This window comes from Sparassis crispa (genome assembly GCF_003851025.1).
Source record: "Sparassis crispa DNA, contig_000010F, whole genome shotgun sequence".
Classification (NCBI taxonomy): domain Eukaryota; kingdom Fungi; phylum Basidiomycota; class Agaricomycetes; order Polyporales; family Sparassidaceae; genus Sparassis; species Sparassis crispa.
Genome location: NW_020939758.1, coordinates 541,712 through 561,956, shown reverse-complemented (window position 1 = coordinate 561,956; position 20,245 = coordinate 541,712). Strand labels below are relative to the sequence as shown.

Genomic DNA, 20,245 nt, shown 5'->3' with positions numbered 1-20,245 from the left:
TTGTCCGCATTGGCGATAGCAAGTATCGGAGTGTCCTCCATCGTCCTGGGTTGATAAGCATCCTAGACCTTGATTATGAATCACAGAGAGATGTGAGCATCTCGGCTCTAGATAGGAATCCTCGAATTTACTCAGTCTGAGTATGACTCCATCAACGCAGACATGTCGTTTCTTGTAACACAGCTCCGGGAGTAGATCCAGGAAGATCCAGTGATGGATCCAGCGGTCTGAGCGTTATTCGGGCAGAGCTGCGCATCGTCAACAGAGAATAGAAGATAGATTCATCAGTGCAGATTTCGCCACTGTGATAGGCCTCCAGAAGGCTACTCCCAGAGATCACATCGTCATATGCAGGTACGGAAGACATGTGAACGCGCACTAGATTTGCACATCGACTCAACACGAATAATTCAGCATGAGGTTGGAAGTAAGCTTACACCCGCATTACATGTCTTTCATCATTGTCGCCTCCTTCCAGTGAACTGTCCGTATTCGTACCCTCCCGTCCACTCATCCCAAGTCACATACTTGACGTTCTTGTCGAACCACGCTTTGTCTTCGCTCGTGAGGTCGCCACTGTGCGATACCGAAAGGTGTTCAATGGACGGAATCGTAAAATTGGGATCGCCCTCATCGGCGAAGCCAGACTTGGCGTGTTCCTCTCGACGCGCCTGCACCATTCTCTGGAGATCCCCACTGTTGAATAAGGGACAGTCCTCAACGTCCAGGGACGTCATTCTGGGACACAGCCACTCCCCATTTGCTGCAACAGAGAGCTGTAGCAGGACGCGACCGTCGAAGCTGGAGCAATTCGAAACAGATAGGGCATTATCACAATCGCCGTCCCAGTCCTGCAGCAATGCATGAATATCCGAGTCCGGCGAAAGGTCGGACAGGTTCAGCTCCATGCACCCGCCCATGCTGATGCGGTGCGGGAGCGTGTACCGGCCGAAAGTTAGGTAGGTGAACCGGGGGCGGTTTGCAACATAGTAGAAATTGGACAGGTTCGAGCCGTGCATGCCCTCGAAGCGCACGGACTCGATGTCGAGTGAAGCATTCTGCGGTAGTCGAGATACTGTCATGAAGTCATCCAGGACCAGATCTACCAGGCGCAGGTCCGTGAGGTTCTGCAGACGGTGCAGGCATACCACGAGTTCGCTGACAAAGAATAGCTTGCTGTCTCCCACGAAGTTCCAGGCGCTGAAGTGTGAAATGGTCAGGGTGGTTATAGAGGCGAGAGACTTCGGGGAGGAGAGGTAGGCATCGCGGAAGACGTATCCATCCGATACGAGTTCCTGCAATGCGGGAGTTTGGAAGTCCTCGACTAGTCGAAGTATTCTGTCCATTCTCGTTGTTCTTGGGGAGCTGGATTCCAAACGAAGGCTGGTCAAAGCACTCGCGTTGCCGCGTAAATCTGAAATGCGAGAAGGGAGTGAAGACTCTAGAGCAACATTGATGTGCAATTTTCTCCAGCGCCCAATGTGAGGGAGCAGTAATTCCATGATCTCCGCTACTCTAACTTCCCCTGAGGTGTCGCTCGAGTTAACGTCCTGGGGGCGGTGAGTAATGATGATGTCAATAGGATGTTTGCGTGAGAAGGTGAGGTAGGAGCTAATCTCGGATAGAGGAGTGGGATGTTGTCCGACGATGATGACAAGGCGAGTCCAGAAGACTGAGACACAATTCATGGCTTCTCTCCACAGCGGACATACCGCAGCTAGTGCTTCTGGGAAGAGGGAAGGGGAGAAAAGATCATCGTCTTTGTGCCAATCTGTAGGTATGCCTTCGTCCGGATCCTCCCATTCGACGTCACTATCTTCAGCGAGTTTCCGAACATAATGTCCAATTTTGCGAGAGTTGAAGTATACCATCTTGAATATGGTGATGAGTACGTCCAAGGGCAGGTCGTTGATACAACGGCGAGCTGTAACGAACTTTCCGGCGCGAGTAGGGAGCCGAATAGCAATCTCTTGGTCGTTCTCGATGCGTGCCATAGCTCGTGGTCACTGTGTTCGCCTGCTGACGAACGAGGGAGGTGAGTTCAGTCCAAAAGGTGATGCGTCCAACGACTCGGCGAAGCTCAAAGATACGCACAGCGATTATCCTGTGAACTTGAGGGTAATGAAAATGGGTTTCACCAGAAACAGGCTCTCGGGCCTGCAGAACGCGGGAATGACGCGTCAATTAGCATTACATGGGTCGGAATATGAAGGAAATGCATCGTACTCGATTTTTGGTCAAAGATTACACGTATACTGACGACTGCAACCTCCAGGCTTGCGGTGGACGAGGTAATGGCCTTCAGAAGAGACAGCTCGGCTTTCTCCGCGTGCAGTCGCGACGCGTCTCGATTGCAGGCACGCGCGTCTCCATCTCACCACTTCAGAGCTTTACCTCGTACCACCACCGAGCTTCTTGCTCCCATCTTCACGCAAAGTCCAGGGTTTTTATCTACAGAACAGACGGAATTGTACTGTAATTATTCCTGAAACATTCTTCGTAAGTTCCGATCTCAGGACGGTGCGCGGTCTTGGTTATTCTCCTCATCCGTGCGGCCCTATAGAAGGACAATGTCTCTAACCGTTGCTCTGATGAACTCAACGCTGCGCTCGGTTTTACGCGTCGCCACAGCCTCCAGCAGTACTATAACATCTCCAGCCCGATGTCAGACCCGTTCCGTTCGCACCCCTGCGTACGAAGGGCACATCCACCTCAGCTGGGTTGAGAACGGTATCCTCGCACTTGGTTCTGCCCTGGTGTCGCTCTCAAATCCACGGAGAGGAGGTGTGTGTCTCTGCCGCGTCCCCGTTACGGGCCATCTGTCTTACCTCCCCCCGCCTAAGACATGGTCGCGGCGTTGGGGGACACCACGTCTGGGCCTGTTCTGCCCCGTCTACGAGACAGGATGCTACAGAGTCAGGAGGGTCGCCAGATCCTGAAAGACAGACCGCGAGTGAACACCCACACGGTTGACATGAATAAACTCGCGCTACTCCCCGAGGGCAGTTTCGGCCGCGCGTACGTTACCTGGCTCGAGCGCTGCGGCGTCACGCCAGACACCCGTGAACCCGTTCGTAGCCCACACATTCTTACGCACTATGTCATACAGTCAACCTGACGTGGACCCTCTTCCCTGCCTAGGTGCACTACATCGATGACCCGGAGCTCGCGTACGTCCTCCAGCGCTACCGCGAGTGCCACGACTTTTACCACTGCGTCTGCTCGCTGCCCGTCAACGTCGAGTCCGAGCTCGCGCTCAAGTTCTTCGAGTTCGCGAACCTCGGCCTCCCCGTTGCGGGCTTCTCCGCCGCGTTCGGCCACCTCCGCCTGAACCCGCAGAAGCGCGCGCGGCTGTTTAGGGAGTTCGTGCCCTGGGCAGTCAAGTGCGGGTCCACCGCGCAGAGCCTCATCACGGTGTACTGGGAGAAGCGGTGGGAGCAAGACGTGGAAGAGATGAAGCGGGAGTTTGGGATCTGGGACCCTCCAGAGGCGCGCTGGAGCAAGCCTCTCAGCGAGGCGAAGGCGGCGGCGGAGAAGAGGGCAAAGGAAGCGCAAGCACAATTGGCGCTATCATCATGACGTGATAACCAGATCTGTGTTGCGGTAAGCCGAATAAAATGCATCCCCCTTCATTTACAGGGCGCCGGTGAATTCTTCACTCGGAGGATTATTACAATGCTTCATCCCTGCTCGAGTACTATACCGACGGCCGAATGCCCGTCATCTTTTTACGTCCGAGCTCGTCGTTCGTCTAGGACGACCTGCCTGAGTCGCTTCGCAGCCTCCTCCATCTCCTCTTCCGAAACCATACTGAACGACGCACGTACATACGCAGTCTTACCCCCGCTAGGCAAGAAGGTTGTTCCCGGTAGTGCAAGCACACCGTGCTCGTACGCCTTCGTCCGGATGAGGATCTCCGAATCTCCTTCATCCGGGCCGCCAAGTAGGAGCTTGAACCTGCGCGACGTACGCCGACATGAGCATGAAGTGCTGCTGCATCGGCAACATAGTAAGTCTCACCAGTAGAACATCCCAGCCTCAGGCGTGTTCCACTCCGCTAGGCCCGCGAGGTGCCGCTGCAGTGCGCGTTCGAACATGTCACGCTTCTCGCGGTAGAACCGCGATACATTCTGCGTGTGCGTCCGGAACCCGTCGTACCCCCAGGAGTCGAGCAGCGAGAACGCGATTATCTGCGTCAGCGACGACGGCTGCAGGTTTGCGACGGCGGTCTTGGGAGGGGGGTTCAGCTGGCATGTATGGAGAGGGAAAGGAGTGAGCGCGACGTACATGCATGTCGATGGCCTGCAGCAACGGCTCCGGGCCAGACACGAACCCAATTCGCAGCCCGGAAGAGAGGATCTTCGACAGGCTGTCGAACCGCAGCACGCGCCCGACCTCAGGCTGTTCCAGCTCGAGCTTGAAATACGACGGGCAGCGCTCCGCGCTCCCGAAGTACAGATAGTAATAGGGATCGTCTGGCGCACCTTGTCAGCCGTGCTGCAGCTCGTGACTCGCTCGTAGGGTTACTCACCTTCTAGGATGAGGAAGTTATGTTCTCGCGCGAGGTCGAGCACCTCCCGTCGCCGTTCGAGCGCGGCGATTGTTCCGGTTGGATTGCACCCGTACTGCAAATGTGTTATGAATATGCAATACAGAGGGGAGGTATTATTTGGGAATGCTCACAGGTACAGTATAGAGGGCTTTGGGCTTCGGCTTGGATGCTGGCCAGTTCTCCAACGTGGACCGTAATGAGCCTGACAGAATTCCTTGGGAGTCGGTCGGGATTTCTGATACAGAGCAATATTTCAGCCACTGTTTACATGTGGAACCATGGCTATAACCCACCGACCAAATCACAGTGCAGGGCGTGTAGTATTGGAAGGACGCCTCTGAACCGTCCATCCAAATCAGCGACGACAGACAAAGACGCCAGGTACTTACGCATAAACAGGGTTCTCCACGAGAACAGCATCTCCAGGGTTCACGATCGCGTGAAAGGCCTGCGCGCTTAACTCAGCACTAAAGGCAAGCACAACACCCCAGACAACCGTACCTTAAAAATCACATCCTGCGAGCCAGTACCAACACTAATCCTCCACCCCTCCCGCTGGCACCGCCCATGCTCGCGCTCCTGCAGACCAAATATCCACCGGGTGAGCGCAGGCGTGCCCGCTGTCGGTCCGTACTGCAGCGCCTCCGCTAGCTGCTGTCCCGAGATCTCCGTTGTGCGCACTTGGGCAGGGTCCTCGGGCATGCGCGCGCGCAGCTGCACAGATACGAGCGGGAACGTGTCCCCGTTCGGCTTCCCCGCGAGCAGCGAGATCACGCCCGGCTGCGCCTCGAGCGGGTACAGGCTGCGGACTGGGCTGATTTGAGTGGTTGGTTTGGGCGAGAAGGGGAAAGACGAGGACGTGGCTTACTTGGGCTCGGCTTGCGCGCTTTTGCGGCGTCCGAGAGGAAGGGGGTGTAGAATTCTGGCGGGAGGCTGTTGACCATCGGGATTCGGGCTGCTCTCACTCGGAGAGTTGGAATCTGTGTTCAGCGTTAGAAATGCTATATGCTTGCGGATATGACAACTTACTACACTAAAAAGCCTATAAGATAGACGATAATTGCGATAAAATGGTGGATACTTCTGCTGCAAAGTGACTCGCGATCATCCGCGGCAGAGTTCGGCAGAAGCAATCTTTGGTTCCATCATACTCCCAGTGAGGAAGGTCTCGTAGAACGAACAAGTTGTGGCATGAAAACAGCGTTCACCGAGCGCTTCGATATGCAGACATTTTGAGTCCCTACACTACAACGATATTCCCAGCGGCCGGTTACAATTCGACTAGCCTTCCTCAACCCAGGAGAGTCTCTCTTTCCCCAGAGTCACTCTCTAAAATGCCATCCTCCTTCTTGAAAGCTTTCATGACCGCAGACCAAGCCCTGTTCCCTGCGCTCTTCACGGCATCAATCACCTTCCCCATCGCCCGGTCGGTCGCCCTCCATATGAAATGCTTCCTGCTATCGATGCGATCGCTGCGGATACGGTGCTGGTTGTCGACCACGACTGCGAGTGCTAAACCGGTGGTGACGATGGACGAGAGCGCGGTGCACGAGGATATCATGAACATGATCACCATCTGCAGGCGGGCGGCCTGTTCGACGGAGGACCCGCCGAGTATCGCGCCAGTCATCATGCCCGGGATCGCAATGATGCCGATCACACTGCATTTCGTTCAGCGGATGTCCGGTGAACATGTGTGAGTAGAGCGCACCTCATCTGGTTGATGTTAGGCGTGAGCGCGACCCGGAGCGCTTCGGTCGCGATGGGCTTGCACGCTTCGAATCGCGACGCGCCGAAGGCGAGGTACATCTCTACTTTGTCTCGGTTGTCGCTAGGTTTAATGCCTGTTCATTGCCGCACGTAGCAGTAGTTGTCAGAAACTCACCTGAGCTCTTTCAAGACATACGACACCGAAACGACTATTCCTGAGATGGTGGCACCACAGAGCATACCCACCACAGGGACTAGACGAGTATTTAGTAAAGAGAGTAAGAAGTCAGGATAATACGTACTGTATTGCTCTGGCTTCCACAATGGTTGGACGCCCATAGCGTAACGAATGCCAATGACGGAGACGGGTATAGTGGAGCTGAGCATACCGAAGAGCACGGACGGGAACTGTCGCGCGCTGAGTTAAAGATTCACATGCGAGAGCATGGTATACAGACCATATATTGATAGCGGCGCTTTGACTTGTTAATGACTGGCGCAGACCGTTCAAGTGGATATCAGTGCCAATATGCAGAAAGATCTGACCTGTTTCAATGGTCCCCATCAAGTTCAACAGGACTGACGCGTCGCTTGCATGTCAGTGTACCGCGAACAAACGACCAACGGCCAACGCACAAGCAATCGCCGCAACTGCCCATGGATTGTTCGTCTCAAATACCTTCTGCAATATGAGCGCAACAACGCTCAGCTGGAGCACGCATCTAATGGCGGCAGTGACAAGCCCGCTGCCGACCCCGAGACCGAACGAGAGGGAGATGCCGGCATCGAGAAGGATGAAAGAGAAGGCGAGCGCGACATTTCCCCAATTCAAGTGAGTAGTGCCTTGGGTAGGGTCTGTATCCATTAGTAGCCCAGGTATCTAGTGCGACAGGGTAGCGTTAGGGATAAGAAAAACTGGTGCAACGGACATCGTGCATGCACAGGACATGTTCATGGCGCCCGCAGTTCGCGTCCACCAATCAGCTCGACCTCATTTTCGCCCAACTGTGCCAAGAACACTTGAGGTCATAGATCGTTTTGTGACTGTGGGAAAATCCGATTTACTTGTGGCCCTATAGCAACTCTAGACTCTGGATTATAAGTGTGAGAAACTATACATCAAAGCGATAGTACACTCGGGGTTCTCGCCACTCGACTTATGCAACTTCTCCGCTGTGCTCAAGTCAGAATGTCGTCGACATTCAGCGTGGCTAAAGCGTCGGTAGAACGCGTCGAAGAGCTGAAGGAGTCTTTGTCGGAGATTCGGGCGCGAGTACAGCAAGCCTCCGGACCATCCGCGAGTCGACAGCCCACACTCGTCGCGGTTTCGAAGTACAAACCCGCGTCGGACATCCAAGCCTGCTACGACGATGGTCAGCGTGACTTCGGAGAAAATTACGTGCAGGAACTGGTCGATAAAGCGCACCAGGCAAGTCATGGTCGCATTTTGCTGCAATCCTACATAATGACTCATGCAATGCACAGCTGCCGCTGGATGTCAAATGGCACTTCATAGGAACACTGCAGTCTAACAAAGCCAAATTACTAGCATGTATGTGACTGTGCGTTCTCTGACTTCTGTGGCTGCATCAAAGGCGAGCAATTGGTCCTCATCCCTCATAGCCATCCCGAGCCTGTATGCTATCCAAACCGTGACGTCAACCAAGGCCGCCACGGCGTTAAATAAGGCCATCCCCACGGAGCGAGTTTCCCCTCTTCACGTTCTGCTCCAAGTCAACACCTCTGGCGAGGACATTAAATCTGGCCTTTCTACTCTTTCCCCCAACTCTCCTCCCGACGCAGAGCTGATCCAGCTTGCGCGGCACATTATAACTGACTGTCCGAAGCTGCACCTTCAGGGCTTGATGACCATCGGGTCTCTCACCGAGTCGCTCGCGTCGGCCGAGAAGCCCAACGAGGACTTCGAGCGGCTCAAGGATACGCGCGATCTTCTGCAGGAGGCCCTTGCAAAGGCAGATTTACCTGCTGCAAGAAAGTGGGGGGAGAGTGGAAACCTCGTGCTGAGCATGGGCATGTCAAGTGATTTTGAAGCGGCTCTCAAGACTGGGAGCGATATTGTTCGAGTGGGAACGGGTATTTTCGGGACGCGGATGAAGAAGGGCGAGATGTGATCGTATTAGAAGGCTTGTGCACATCATATAGTGATGATCAACTCGGCATTTATATACCGCAACAAGCAAACAGAGTGCTAAGACGCGGTGAACTCCGGTCTGTACATGACTAACTACAGTACGATGGGGAGAACATCCAGGTGGAGATTGGTTCTGGTAGGTACTGCGTGAGGTTTATATAGTAGATAAAAGTAGGGCGGGGTATAGGTTGTGTCGGGGAGTGTACGTGGTTGAGGAAGTCCTCGGTAGCGATACAGCATGTATAATCTCATGAGCCTACAGGGCGCATGTGTAATAAGTTAGAGAAGGAGAAAAGACATAAACGGGAAAAGGGAGAAATGGGCGGTGTCTTCTCCCAGGGGCGCAAGTCGAAATTGTTCCCCTGGTGCACAGATGTCAATTGCTGTAGTTGTGGGGGTGGGAGCAGTATGTTGCTGTGCAGCGAGTACCGTTGGTGTCTCTGTAAGTGTTTCGTCTATGCTTCGTCGACGTCGTCGTCGCTGTTGGACTCTCTCTCCGAGGCGCTCTCGTTCCATTCGTCTTGCGCGGGTTCCTCCTCATCTTCCCACTGTGCAATCTTCGCCTCCTTCCTCTTCACTCCGGTCTTCGTCAGGGCCCCGCTCTCCTGTAGGAAGCAGCCGAGCGCTGCGATTCCGGCGGTCGTGCCTAGGATGGTGGGTATGTCGATGGTCTTGCTGGCCTCGCGTAGGATATGTCGGTAGTTGTTGTATCGAGGGCAGTCCTGTAAAATGTGTTTTCGTGTCTGGAAGTGGGCGCCGCAGGGGCAGTCAACTGTTTCAGAAGGGACGAATTGTGCATAATACTCGCCTAGGAATGCATGGCCAGTTCGGCATTGGACCAGCCTTCCAAAGACCTCTCTCGGGAGGTCCGTGAACGGTTTGCGTGGGTGTGTCTGTGGGGGTAGGCGGTTCGCACTTGCAAATCGTCCAGTGGGCGCCGTCTTTTTCCATTCCGCCGTCCACCTCTCGAAAGCTTTTTCGTTCGCTCGGCGCAGCGCGTGGGCGCGTGTGGTCGTGAACGTGCCGTCGACGATCTTCGTGGCTTGCTTGGCGAGTTTGTCTGCTCGTTCATTGCCGATAATGCCCTTGTGTCCTGGGGACCACGCGATCTCCACGGTGTTCTCAGGGTTCGCATCGAGGAACTCCGTGATGGTCTGTCTGAAGATGCGTCCGTGGCCTTGCCCGGGGCCTGTCTTCGGTTCGAAAATTGTCGAGATGGCGGAGGTGTTGTCCGCATAGAAGTGGAGGTGTTGGACAGCATGGTTAGTCGTATGGATATAGTGGGTAGCATCGCGCGCCGCCCATGCAAGGCCAGCGAGTTCCGCGTCGTATACCTCTGCCTTCTTGCCCATGCCGATCTTGCGGTGGATGGTAGTCTTCATGTTGATTAGGCCTACGTATCCAGCTCCGACTCGCCGTCTCCCTGCTGTTTCCAGCATGGAGCCATCTGAATATAATAGTGAGTGTTTCGGTGAGTGATTGAAATTACTTATGTTGTTGTTGTGGGCCGTCATGGCTTCATCTTTTGCTGTGCCTTTCTGGGCCGGTGTGATCACTAGACGTCCTTGGTATTCCTGCATGGTCTTCTTCCATGGTGGTAGGCATAATGGGAGGATGCGTTCGGCGAGTGGGTCAGATCGTAGCGCCAGTCGGGTCAGTCGTGTAGACTTCGGCGGGGACTTCCGTCTGGCTGTGACCTTCCAGTGCGTTGGCAGTGGTGGGCCTGGTATCCTGTTCTGTGTGTGTACACTTCTCCATGTATCCGGTAGGCGCTGTAAAATTGGGTTGAATGGGGTTAGTTTGTTGAACCGGGTCGCCGCGCGGTCGCTAGTCAGTTCGAGGTGGTGTCGGATCGGGAGTATCGAAGCCTCAAGTTCGAGAGCTACGATTGGGGTAGTACGGAACGCTGCGCAGATAAGTCGCAGTGCTCGTCGTTGGACGCGTTCTAACCAATGTTCGTGTACTTTCTTGCCCGTCCACCATGCCGCGCTTGCGTACGTCATGACTGGGCGGACACATGCGGTGTAAAGCGTCCGGAGGTGGCTCTGCGATAGTCCTTTGACTGTGTTAGCTAGCATTCCCATGCCACTTACTGTTTTCTCTGCTCTGCCGGCAATCTGTTTGACGTGAAAGTCGAATGTTAGTCTGCGGTCTAAGTGTACGCCTAGCCACTTCGTCGTGGTTTCAGCCTTGATGATGGTAGGTTCGCCCTTCGCGTCAGGGAGGGTGATGGGCGGTGCATCGCCATCCACGCGGCATCGCTTGGAATAGTGCATGAGTTCGCGCTTGACCATGTCGGGGGCTAGGCCTATGCCCTCGAGCCAGTTCGCAACCTCCGTATATGCGATTCCTAATATTCTGGTGTTAGTAAGGAATGAGTCTGAGGAGACGTACAATTTTCCATCATCCACGAACATAACGAGGTGGACGGCCGTTGGTTTGTCGGGTAGTTTGAGCCCGGATGCCTTGGCTTGTGTGTCCACTATGGCTTTCTGTTCGAAGATCTCGAGTATTTCAGCAGCGTATAGAATGGATAGAATGGGAGATACCGGGGACCCCTGTGGGGTGCCGTTCTCCACCGGTTTCATTTCCCCGCATATCCCGTCGAGGCAAATGGCTGCTTGTCATTCCGTTAGGAATGATGCAGTCCAGCATACTAGTTGTAGTGGGATGCCTTTCTCGCGCATGACTGTGAGTAACCGTTTGTGGTTGACGAAGTCGAAGAATCCCTTGATATCAAATGTTAGTGCAGAAGTGACTTTACCGTGGTTCTGCGCAGCCTCTACATCATTGACAAAGGTGAGTATTGCATCATCTGTGGAGCTGCTCGGGCGTCCTCCGAATTGGTTGGCTGGTACAAGGTTGTGTACTGTGACGAGGTATGCAAGGCGGTTGGCTACAATGCATTCCAGGACTTTGCCTAGGCATTCCAGGAGTTGGATGAGTCGGTAGGCTCTCGGGTTGGAGTAATCTGGTTTGCGTGGCTTAGCCAGAGCGACCGCAATGGACTTGCGCCATTCCTTGGGGTGATAGCCTATCTTGATGCAGTGGTGCATCAGTGCGGTTATCAGGTCAGCTTTTACCTCCCATGCCCATCTGATCCGGCGGAATGGGACTTGTGATAATCCCGGGGCTTTGTCGGCTCCCTGGTCATAGATTGCTTGGTGTACTTCGTCTGTTGTCACGTCGTTATCCGGGAGGTCTCCTGCCATGGCGGCTGTCAAATCGGGGTATGCTGCTCCTTGTAATGGTGGGGGAGGTTGGAAGAGCTCGTCCCGTAGAGCGTCACACTTGTCGCTGTGTTGTACTGCCGGTTCCCGGCCTGGTCCCTGAGATATGGCTGGGGATGGATAGGTACGTACTCCTTTGCCCCACTTCGGGAAGCTCCAGATGTCCTTTGTGGTGGCTTCTTCTAGTGTTGATGTCAGCCACTGTGCGTGCGCTGACTTGTAGAGACGCTTGAAGTAGTTCTGCGATTTCTTGATCAGCGAAGTTACATTGGCAGACTGCTTACCCCATCGCTTCTGGTGTACGAGGTTGAGAGACCGCTGTTCTGCGATTCGCATTGTGGCTTTGTCTAACTCCTTGTTCCACCATGGCCTTGCCCGATCGTGGGGTTTCCGTGTGGGCACTGTGGTTTCGTTAGTCTCCTGCATCGCTTTCGTTACCTGTGTTGTTGCCTTGTCGAGTTGGGCCACTGTGAAGGTGGCCTTCAGGTCGAGCAGCGGCATGAGATCAGCATTGTTCGACTCAATCACTTTCTTGAAAGCCTCCTTCCACTTCTGAGGGTCAGCATCCTTGAAGTTGAAATGTTTACCTGTGAGATTTTCGATTTCTCTTTTGCCGTAGTCTAGCTCCCATCTCAGCGCAAAGTGGTCTGAGCCGAATGCCTTTGTTTGGTCCACTCTCCAATGTTTGGCTGCGTCGTGTTCTGCCGCTTTTGGATTGATGAAGGTGAGGTCTATGGTCGACCACGTCTGATGGGAATGTGAGTAGAAGGTTGGTTCCCCTTTCTCATTCATCAGGGAGAATCCTCTCTGTGTTAGCCAGTCAACAGTCTGCTCTGTGGATTCATTAGCAGGTGTGGCGTGTCTTGACCATAAGGGGTGGTGGAGGTTCCAGTCGCCTGATATGATGCATCGGGAAAAACCTCCCAGCGCAATTGCGAAGAATTATATGATAATTGTGGATAATCCATGAGAATGAAAAAATTTGGAGTGCATTGTGAGGAAAGTCACTTAATTTCTCAACTTCAATGACATCAGGAAAAACCACCCAGCACAATTGTGAAGAAATGTATGATAATTGTGGATAATTCACAAGAACGAGAAAATTTGAAGTGCATCGTGCACTGAGGAAAGTCACTCAATATCTCGACTTCAATGATAATCTGATTTGAAAACCTCATAATTACATGTAAATTGTACGCTAATCAGAAACTCTACTGGGATCTTGGAAAACAGTTCCTCCAGAACACTCTTGAAGAGAGTCATCAGCTGAACCAGTGCTTACCATGATCACACAGCAAAAGCAGAAACAGCACCGGCTCGACACTCAGCAAAGATGGCTGTAAATGCAGCAGCCGGTTCGAAGCGATCCGAATGGCGTATTAGATGTTGCCGATGTGTCCAACTGAGCAGCATGGGTAAGAACGCGAGGCAGGTGAGAATGCGGGACAGCAGATGCAAGGTGTACAAAGACGTGAGGCGAGAGAGGTGGAGGAGGCAAGATGCAAGGGCAAGATGACATGTGGAGGCTGGACAGATGCAGTCAGCGAGGCAGGTAAGGTGGGGAGATGCCAGGCAAGGCAGGAGATATGAGCTGCGAGATAAGTGCGGGATATGGGGTATAGGTGATCAACCAGTGACGATGCAACTTGCAAGGGTGAGTTGAAGTCATCGCCCAGGAATTGCTAAGTCCAACGGCACGTGATGACGTTGATTGGACCAAACAAGAGCAAGCACTGGTTCACTGCAGCGTCCGTCTTCTCTGCTTCATATTCACGTCTTTGTTGACCCGCAACACTTATTCTATGGTACGTGCTTTCTCTGTCACCCCTCACGGATGCATTTAACAAAGCTGATATTGGCACGCAATGCTAGGCATAGTATTGTGTAGTAGCACAAGGGCAACACTCGAGGCGCGTCACTACGTTCTATGTGCCTCGCTGAAAGACTAACTCGGTTACTAGTAAAATGAAAATGCAGGGCATCTATGGATGCTCCGACTCCGGCCCCCCTCAACACATCAAATTTAGTCGGATGCTGGAGTCGACCCACACCACCCCATAAACCCCCGCAGCGGTTACCACCCCCTTGCGTACAATGACCCCGAGCCGTCATCTGCGCACGAACAATCCACACCAGGAATATATAACCTCAAAGCCGTTGACTATGACTACACACACCCGCCCCCTGGCTCCCCTCCTGGTCCATCAGATCGTGCACTGCCAAATGAGTACGGCAATTCCAATGATCTCATCTCTGCCGGTACAGATGATGCACGGAGAAGGGGCGGCTGGCTCAGGAGGTCCGCGGCTGCGATTTTGCCGAGCTATTATGTCGAGAAGTTCGAGCTTTCCCCGCATGCGCCCGCTGGTACGATCGGAGGGGGCACCTCCAACGACCGTGTCTTTGTGAACGTGACTGCGAAACCCTCACGGCCTCTTAGGATACGGGATGGTATGCTGGCGATTTTTCTCCCTTATTTGCCCAGGCGGTATGCAAGTGCCCTTTCGATGACTAACATATCTCTTTAAGTATTATACTTTGTACTGTCTAATAACATGCTCATTTTCCTACTGTATTATTGAGTAAATGAGGCCTGATTCGTTGTCACAACATGTATAATAGCAAGAATTGAAGAGAAAACCCTGTAACAAATGTGTGTAATGTTAAGAAATGTTGAGAATTAATAAGTGAAATCGGCAGGGGCCGTCTATTTCATGTAATTCTCAACAATCTTGATAATCGCTGGAACACGTAGAATCTCGACTATTCTTGACAATTAACATATAATTTTGACCAATTTGCGCGGGAGGTTTTCCCTGATGTGACTGGTGTGTCATCAGGGAGGTTGACCTGTTGGAGGCGTTTAGCTGCTGACTTATTACCTTGCTTCTTGTTGTCGTTGTATATGTTGACAATAATTGTCGTGAGGTGTGGTGCCTGTTGTACCTCAAGGATCTGCATGTCAAGATCATCAGCCAGGTCCGAGCGTAGTGTGACAGTGAAATCTGGTCTTTTTCGAACATACGCTAGGGCGCGTGATCGACGGCCATCTGGTACTGCTGAGACCGGGATAATAGGGGTCCAGCTGACAGCAGATTCCGATACCAGTCCCTTGTTTCCGCTTCCGATGTCGCCCCACCATGGTTCTGTGATTAGTACTAAGTCAAAACTGTTCTCGCCTACCACCGAATTCAGAAGACTGTGGATTGCCCAGTTTTGGGTGTTGGCATTCAGTTGTAGTATGCATATGGGTTTGGTAATGGTCGTATCTAACATGATCGGGGACGTTCAGCCGGTGCGTTATTGTTACCTTTGTTTTTCTCCGCCTCCTCGCGTTCATATTCGAGTGCATCAATGGACGCCTGCAGGTTGCCCTGGGTTAGGTCCAGAGCATGTTGTTTTGCACTTTTGCTGGCTTCTGGGAAGAGGCTGTCAAGTTCGGCCAATGCTGCGGGGTATACCTCTTCGAGCACTTCGAATCGGTTTTGTTGCGCCAGGGTCCGTGCTTTGCGTGCGGCCTGGCTGGGGTGCGGGTTAGTTGGTGGCGGGTAGTACGTACCATTCTTGGGGGTCGTGGGCGGGACGGTCTTCCATCCTTCCGGAGTCCTTGCACCTCCTGGTGAAGGTTTTTATGGCTTCGATTTGGTCATTCCTGCTTGCCGTAGTCTGATAGGGCAATTTCTAAAGTTCGCTGTGTGCGTGCCTGCGCAGTTAGCACATTTTAAGTTAGTGTGATCGCACCCTTCGGTGTTCATGGCGTCTTCCTCCTCATCCTGCATGGGGCACTGGTCGCAGACGTGTCGGGCTTCCAGGTGGTCCCCTGCACAGAGGCGGCAGATGGGTTTTTTGTGGCATCTCCATCGGGTGTGGTCGAGCGACCAGCAGTTGTTGCACTGTATGATCGGAGGCTTGTCAGCGTAGCGTTTTACCTCTGCAAATCTCCCGGCTATTGCTAGGTTCTTGACATGTTTCACCAGGTGTTCTGCATCAGCTTCGTTCATCAGTGCGATAACTACCGATGAGAAGAATTGGGTTTTTAGGTCGGACGGGTGGTGCATCCAGCGTGGGAGTTGAAGTATGGGCATTGTGGCGTAGGTGGGGTTGTTGAGGCAAAGTTCTTCGTGTAGTTCTTCCGGGGTCGGTATGTCATTCGTGTAGTCATTGAACGTGTTGACGCCGTTGAGTTGTACCTTGTACCAGGGGACATCTGGTCGTACTCTTGTTGGCCTGTCCTGTGCGATATATTCTGTAAAACGGTCAGCAAAGGGCGCAAGTTCTGCTGCGCTTTGGTCCGCTCGGGTGAATACGATGCAGTTTTGTTGTGGGTTGAACTTGACGTTGACCACTCTGAGGTGCTTGCTGTCTTCGCTGCTTTGTAGTACATCGTTGATCTGTCTGACGAGGTCAATTTCCTTAGGTCTTTCACCTCCGGGTGCCCCTTTCTGGATCTCGACGATGAGGCGGGACGGGTGGTGTGCGGCCAGCGGGTTTGTCGGTATCCCTTTGCTTCCTACCTTAGTGTTGTTGTTCATTGTTCCTTTGGGTTTGGGGACAATTGGTTTGGACGTCGCGTGTACCGTTCTGGGTCCGGCTTCTGTGACCGGAGAAGTGTTGCTTGGCTTTTCGCTTGTCGGGGTTCCTGTCACTGGTGTCTGTGTTCGTGTTGCCGTCCCCTGTGGGCTGGCTATCTTCACTTCGATGGTATCTAAACGGGATGTCAGTAGTGTCAGTGAGTTTGCGATCTGTTCCATAAACTCGTTTCCGGGTTGCCGGGGTTGGTTCGCATTCTGTGAGTTCTGTTGTGTCTGTGGGGTTTTTCTCGGGCTTTTATCGATGTCAGTAATCTGGGTCAGTTTATCGGAAATGGTATTGGCACTCTCGATGACACTGGGTGTGTAATTAGCGTGGATTGAGAAGTTTGCAAGCATTTTGGCTGCACGTTGCATGGATTTCTCGAGGTCCTCCATGGTCGGCCACCTGGCCGCCGTTTTAATGGGGAGCAGGTGGTCGTTGAGGCCCATGTCGTGGTCCGCAGTAGTCTCGTCGTCGAATACATCGGGTGTTCGGGAGCGTGGGGATGGGCTGGTTGCTCTGGTGGCCGCCTCCGTTGTTTCTACATCGCGCATAGGTATATCAGTAATAGGTTTCGTGGGTGATTTCATGAGGATACTTCTCAGTATCCTCGCCATTCCCGTGGTTTTACGCGGGGTTTGTGGTATTGTTGCGACGCTGTTCGTGCGCGAACGGCCTCCCTCGTTATCCGTAGGCCTTTGTTCCAGGTCCTCTAGTGACTTTTTTGGGTAGGGTTTTTTCCCTCTACTCGACGGCATGCCGTCTTGTACAGTCTTTGGCATTCTACACTAGTACCTATTTTCCGCGATTTTCACCAAGCAGAGCGTGGGAAAATTCGTAGCAGATCAGGGTAAGAGGCAAGAAGCGGATTGCACATCATATAGTGTTCATACTTCACCTGCAACATGTCCTTCGATAGATGTCCGTGTCTGGTTGCTATACTACCTTCCATCGGACTCGACGTCTAAATTTCACATTGTGTGTACTCGATAGGATCAGCTGTGTTCACCTATTATCTTTCCTTTCTCAATACTTCAATTAATTTGCCATGCATGCTACACCTACATCAGCAAAACGGTCGATTTTACTTATCGGTCTTATCGGTCTTATCAAGACGTTCAAGACCATAAGCGCACCATACGGTGTTGTCTTGAGTAATGAGGTTCGTTCTTGAAAAAGCAGTCTCAAGTCGTTTACAGGTGCTGTAATACATTCTCAAGACCAAGTCATGGCACTTTCAAGACACGAGCAAGGTGCAAAATGCAAAACCAAAAATGAGCACTGTATGACGTGCAGACACTAGTAACAGTAACGCGAACACGTAGATAAGCTTGGGAGTAGTCCAGCGATAAATCTGATTATGGAAGATGCTATATGAGGCGTGACAAATGGATGAAGGTGGAGAGTAGTCAAACCAAGACAAGAGGTATAAGGCCTTGCTTCACGCATGGTGCGGAAGCAGTAGCCTGTTGAGAAGTACGTGCATCAAGTCAAAGAGTGAGAAAGGTTGAGGAGTAGACACCCTCTGGGTATAATGGCATGCAAAGCCAAGATAGCTGTTGGGCGAAATGAGTGGGTCACGCGCCGCGTGAAGGAGGAGCGTCACTTACCTTCAGTCAGAATCGTCCTCTATAGCCCCACGTTCACCATCTGCACCAGCCTCCCACTCGCTATCGCTAAAGTCACCAGGGAGAAGTCTGAATGTGCACCTCCAGCGTTCACCACCCTCGATTATTTTCGCCCAAGTCGCCTCGCGCAAGTTGCAGACCGAGTTCAGGTAGTAGTTCGTGATCCGGCCATAAGTCTCTTGACTGAACTTCGGCTCAGGAACATCCGCAATACTACCACTCTCCCAACGCTTGAGTGCGCGCTCGACCTGCCAGGGGATCTGATCGGCAAAAAATTCCGGGCGTGGAGGCAAACATACCGAGGTGATACAGAGTGCAAGCGCGGCGTCAGGAATCCCGGCAATCTCTGAGCAGCGGTTGGTACACGCAAAATGAGCTCCGAGAGTGCGGAGGACGAACTCAGACTGGAACGGGCCCTTCGAATCCGGCAGCTGACATCAGTCGACACGTACTCGGTGGGTCAGACATACCAATCGAGTGCGATATCAAAGTTGAAATACTCACAGGAACCTTGCCATCAGGGCCTTTCATCGTTGCTCCTGCATACCGAAAAGGCATGCCTGAGCCGAGGGCCCACTTGACGTATTCCGCGATTTCCTCCTCAGTCTCGACACCTCCATTCTTTGCCTGCAGCACGAAGAAGTTCGCAACTGCAGCCACTCCAGCCTCTGCGATCTTGTGGCGCCAATCACGGACACGCTGCTGGGCCTTGCATGCACAACAGTAAGCGGCTTCTCTGCTACTAAAGAGCAACACATGCCCACTTACCACATCATAGACGGCTTCGCGAGGGGTGACAATGATAGGAATGTCAGGGAAAATTTCATCCCAGAGCTGCTGTAGCATGGCAACGAGATCCAGGCCGACGACGTTCCAGGGATTGCATGCTGACTCGCCGATCTTCTCCAGATAGCGTGGAATGAGCTGGAGACGCCACTTCCAAAGGAGACCCAAGGGAATGGGGAGATCGGAGTTAGTAAATCTCTTACTGCTGTTGCCGCGACGTGCCACAGCCTCGACAGGATCATCAGCCAACTGAGTCTCCTGGGACTGAGTCAGATCAATGTGGACAATACCCTGAAAATAGGTGAGATCGGGACAGTGTTACAGCGAGCTTGCCAATCCTCTACTCACATTGCTCGTGTGGCGTCCCTGGGCCCTTGCACCCGAGCCGTGCAGCGCAGCACGCTCCACATCCCCATTCTCGTCTCCGGAGTCCTGTAATCCACCACCTCCAGCGTTGATGACGATACCTGTACCACTCGGGGCAGAAGCTGCTTTGGCAAATTTCGACTTCGACTTGTGGGGCGGCTTCACTGGCTTCGGCGTCCAAGTGTTCCGGACGCCTGTTGGGTGAGCAGGCTTCAGCTTCTTTGAAGCGTGACTGGAGAGTCACCGGTGCTCAACAACTGATGATACAAGAAACAGTGCACTCACGACTCAGACGACATAGCTGGGACTTCCTTCCGCTTCGAGGGACGCACAAGGCCACCAGATGCAGCCACAGGGGGCATGTTCTCCTCGCCGCGTGCAAGCACAGAAGCGGGACCCGAAGTCGCGTTGGCCTCGAGTACCTTGTGTGCTGCATCAACGTCAGTCCGGGTAAGTTTCTTAACCTTCCCAGGCTTAGCCTTGGCAACCAAAGGTGCATCGTCTTCTTCACGACCTGCATTGCCATCATCCGTCTGAAGAGGAATACTTGAACCCCCAGCAACGACAGCACGATGCTCAGAAGTGATCGCCTTCAGTGACGCTGGGGTTCGGGCTACCTCTGTGGCATAATGCTCATCCTCGTTCTTCATCTCTCGCTCAAGCTCCGCAATGCGCTGTGCTAGTGCACGCTGCTTCGCCTGGATCTCGAGACGCCTCACCCCAGCCTGCTCACGATCATTCGCCGCCTCCGTGGGTGTGCGACGAGGCTTCTGTCCCTCAGTCTGGATCCCAGCAAGGATGCGGTAGTTGGGCTGAGCAGTCGCAGTGAATTTGCATGAGCGAGTCGAATAAGACATGGTAAGTGAAAAGGAGTGTGAGTTTTCAATACTTCAAAGGAGTGTGATTAACGGGTAATGATGTCCGTCAAGGTTGAGAACACTGTCGACAATATTCGCGCTGGTTTTATACGCAGCAGTGAAGCATTGAGTGAGTTCCCTTATCTCCTAGTGACGAGATTGCTGATGAAAGCAGTGACGATCAGTGGATATGAATTAAAGGGTGGGCTGGAGTGAAACAGGGGAACCATGCCAGGCCACGCGGGCCTACGGTTCAAAAATGAACATGCCGGGCAAGTACTAGTAGGAAAGCTAAGGTCAGGACTTTCTTACTTCCCGTGCCACATATCACTCATTTCTATTGCCACGCAACCGCTCCAACTCAATCATCAGACTATGCAGAAATCTGATGC

General features: G+C 52.9%; 8 protein-coding genes across 8 annotated transcripts; 2 read left to right on the top strand and 6 right to left on the bottom strand.

The window, feature by feature from the left end:
- Nucleotides 1-458: 458 nt before the first annotated feature.
- SCP_1201760 (hypothetical protein) lies at nt 459-1,994 on the bottom strand (the record flags this gene model as incomplete). Its single annotated transcript, XM_027763062.1, has 1 exon — nt 459-1,994. One exon carries the CDS (start codon nt 1,992-1,994, stop codon nt 459-461), a length of 1,536 nt encoding a protein of 511 aa, XP_027618863.1.
- Nucleotides 1,995-2,570: 576 nt separating this feature from the next.
- On the top strand, nt 2,571-3,579 carry SCP_1201750 (Ubiquinone biosynthesis protein COQ4, mitochondrial; the record flags this gene model as incomplete). The annotated part of the gene is made up of 3 exons (XM_027763061.1): nt 2,571-2,784; nt 2,844-3,070; nt 3,142-3,579. The coding sequence occupies 3 exons, from the start codon at nt 2,571-2,573 to the stop codon at nt 3,577-3,579; spliced, it is 879 nt and encodes a 292-aa protein (XP_027618862.1).
- Nucleotides 3,580-3,728: 149 nt separating this feature from the next.
- On the bottom strand, nt 3,729-5,496 carry SCP_1201740 (Aminotransferase tdiD; the record flags this gene model as incomplete). The annotated part of the gene is made up of 9 exons (XM_027763060.1): nt 3,729-3,957; nt 4,021-4,229; nt 4,288-4,475; nt 4,532-4,625; nt 4,684-4,787; nt 4,846-4,889; nt 4,942-5,000; nt 5,054-5,361; nt 5,421-5,496. The coding sequence occupies 9 exons, from the start codon at nt 5,494-5,496 to the stop codon at nt 3,729-3,731; spliced, it is 1,311 nt and encodes a 436-aa protein (XP_027618861.1).
- A 347-nt stretch (nt 5,497-5,843) lies between these two features.
- On the bottom strand, nt 5,844-7,127 carry SCP_1201730 (UPF0014-domain-containing protein; the record flags this gene model as incomplete). Its single annotated transcript, XM_027763059.1, has 7 exons — nt 5,844-6,213; nt 6,264-6,383; nt 6,438-6,516; nt 6,565-6,670; nt 6,721-6,755; nt 6,809-6,841; nt 6,899-7,127. The coding sequence occupies 7 exons, from the start codon at nt 7,125-7,127 to the stop codon at nt 5,844-5,846; spliced, it is 972 nt and encodes a 323-aa protein (XP_027618860.1).
- Nucleotides 7,128-7,451: 324 nt separating this feature from the next.
- SCP_1201720 (Pyridoxal phosphate homeostasis protein) lies at nt 7,452-8,394 on the top strand (the record flags this gene model as incomplete). Its single annotated transcript, XM_027763058.1, has 3 exons — nt 7,452-7,691; nt 7,748-7,814; nt 7,886-8,394. The coding sequence occupies 3 exons, from the start codon at nt 7,452-7,454 to the stop codon at nt 8,392-8,394; spliced, it is 816 nt and encodes a 271-aa protein (XP_027618859.1).
- Nucleotides 8,395-8,869: 475 nt separating this feature from the next.
- Nucleotides 8,870-12,436, bottom strand: SCP_1201710 (hypothetical protein; the record flags this gene model as incomplete). Its single annotated transcript, XM_027763057.1, has 4 exons — nt 8,870-9,861; nt 9,904-10,459; nt 10,508-10,972; nt 11,072-12,436. 4 exons carry the CDS (start codon nt 12,434-12,436, stop codon nt 8,870-8,872), a joined length of 3,378 nt encoding a protein of 1,125 aa, XP_027618858.1.
- Nucleotides 12,437-15,325: 2,889 nt separating this feature from the next.
- SCP_1201700 (hypothetical protein) lies at nt 15,326-16,806 on the bottom strand (the record flags this gene model as incomplete). Its single annotated transcript, XM_027763056.1, has 2 exons — nt 15,326-15,335; nt 15,386-16,806. The coding sequence occupies 2 exons, from the start codon at nt 16,804-16,806 to the stop codon at nt 15,326-15,328; spliced, it is 1,431 nt and encodes a 476-aa protein (XP_027618857.1).
- Nucleotides 16,807-17,828: 1,022 nt separating this feature from the next.
- Nucleotides 17,829-19,853, bottom strand: SCP_1201690 (hypothetical protein; the record flags this gene model as incomplete). The annotated part of the gene is made up of 6 exons (XM_027763055.1): nt 17,829-18,092; nt 18,144-18,275; nt 18,349-18,552; nt 18,613-18,921; nt 18,979-19,228; nt 19,282-19,853. The coding sequence occupies 6 exons, from the start codon at nt 19,851-19,853 to the stop codon at nt 17,829-17,831; spliced, it is 1,731 nt and encodes a 576-aa protein (XP_027618856.1).
- Nucleotides 19,854-20,245: the final 392 nt, after the last annotated feature.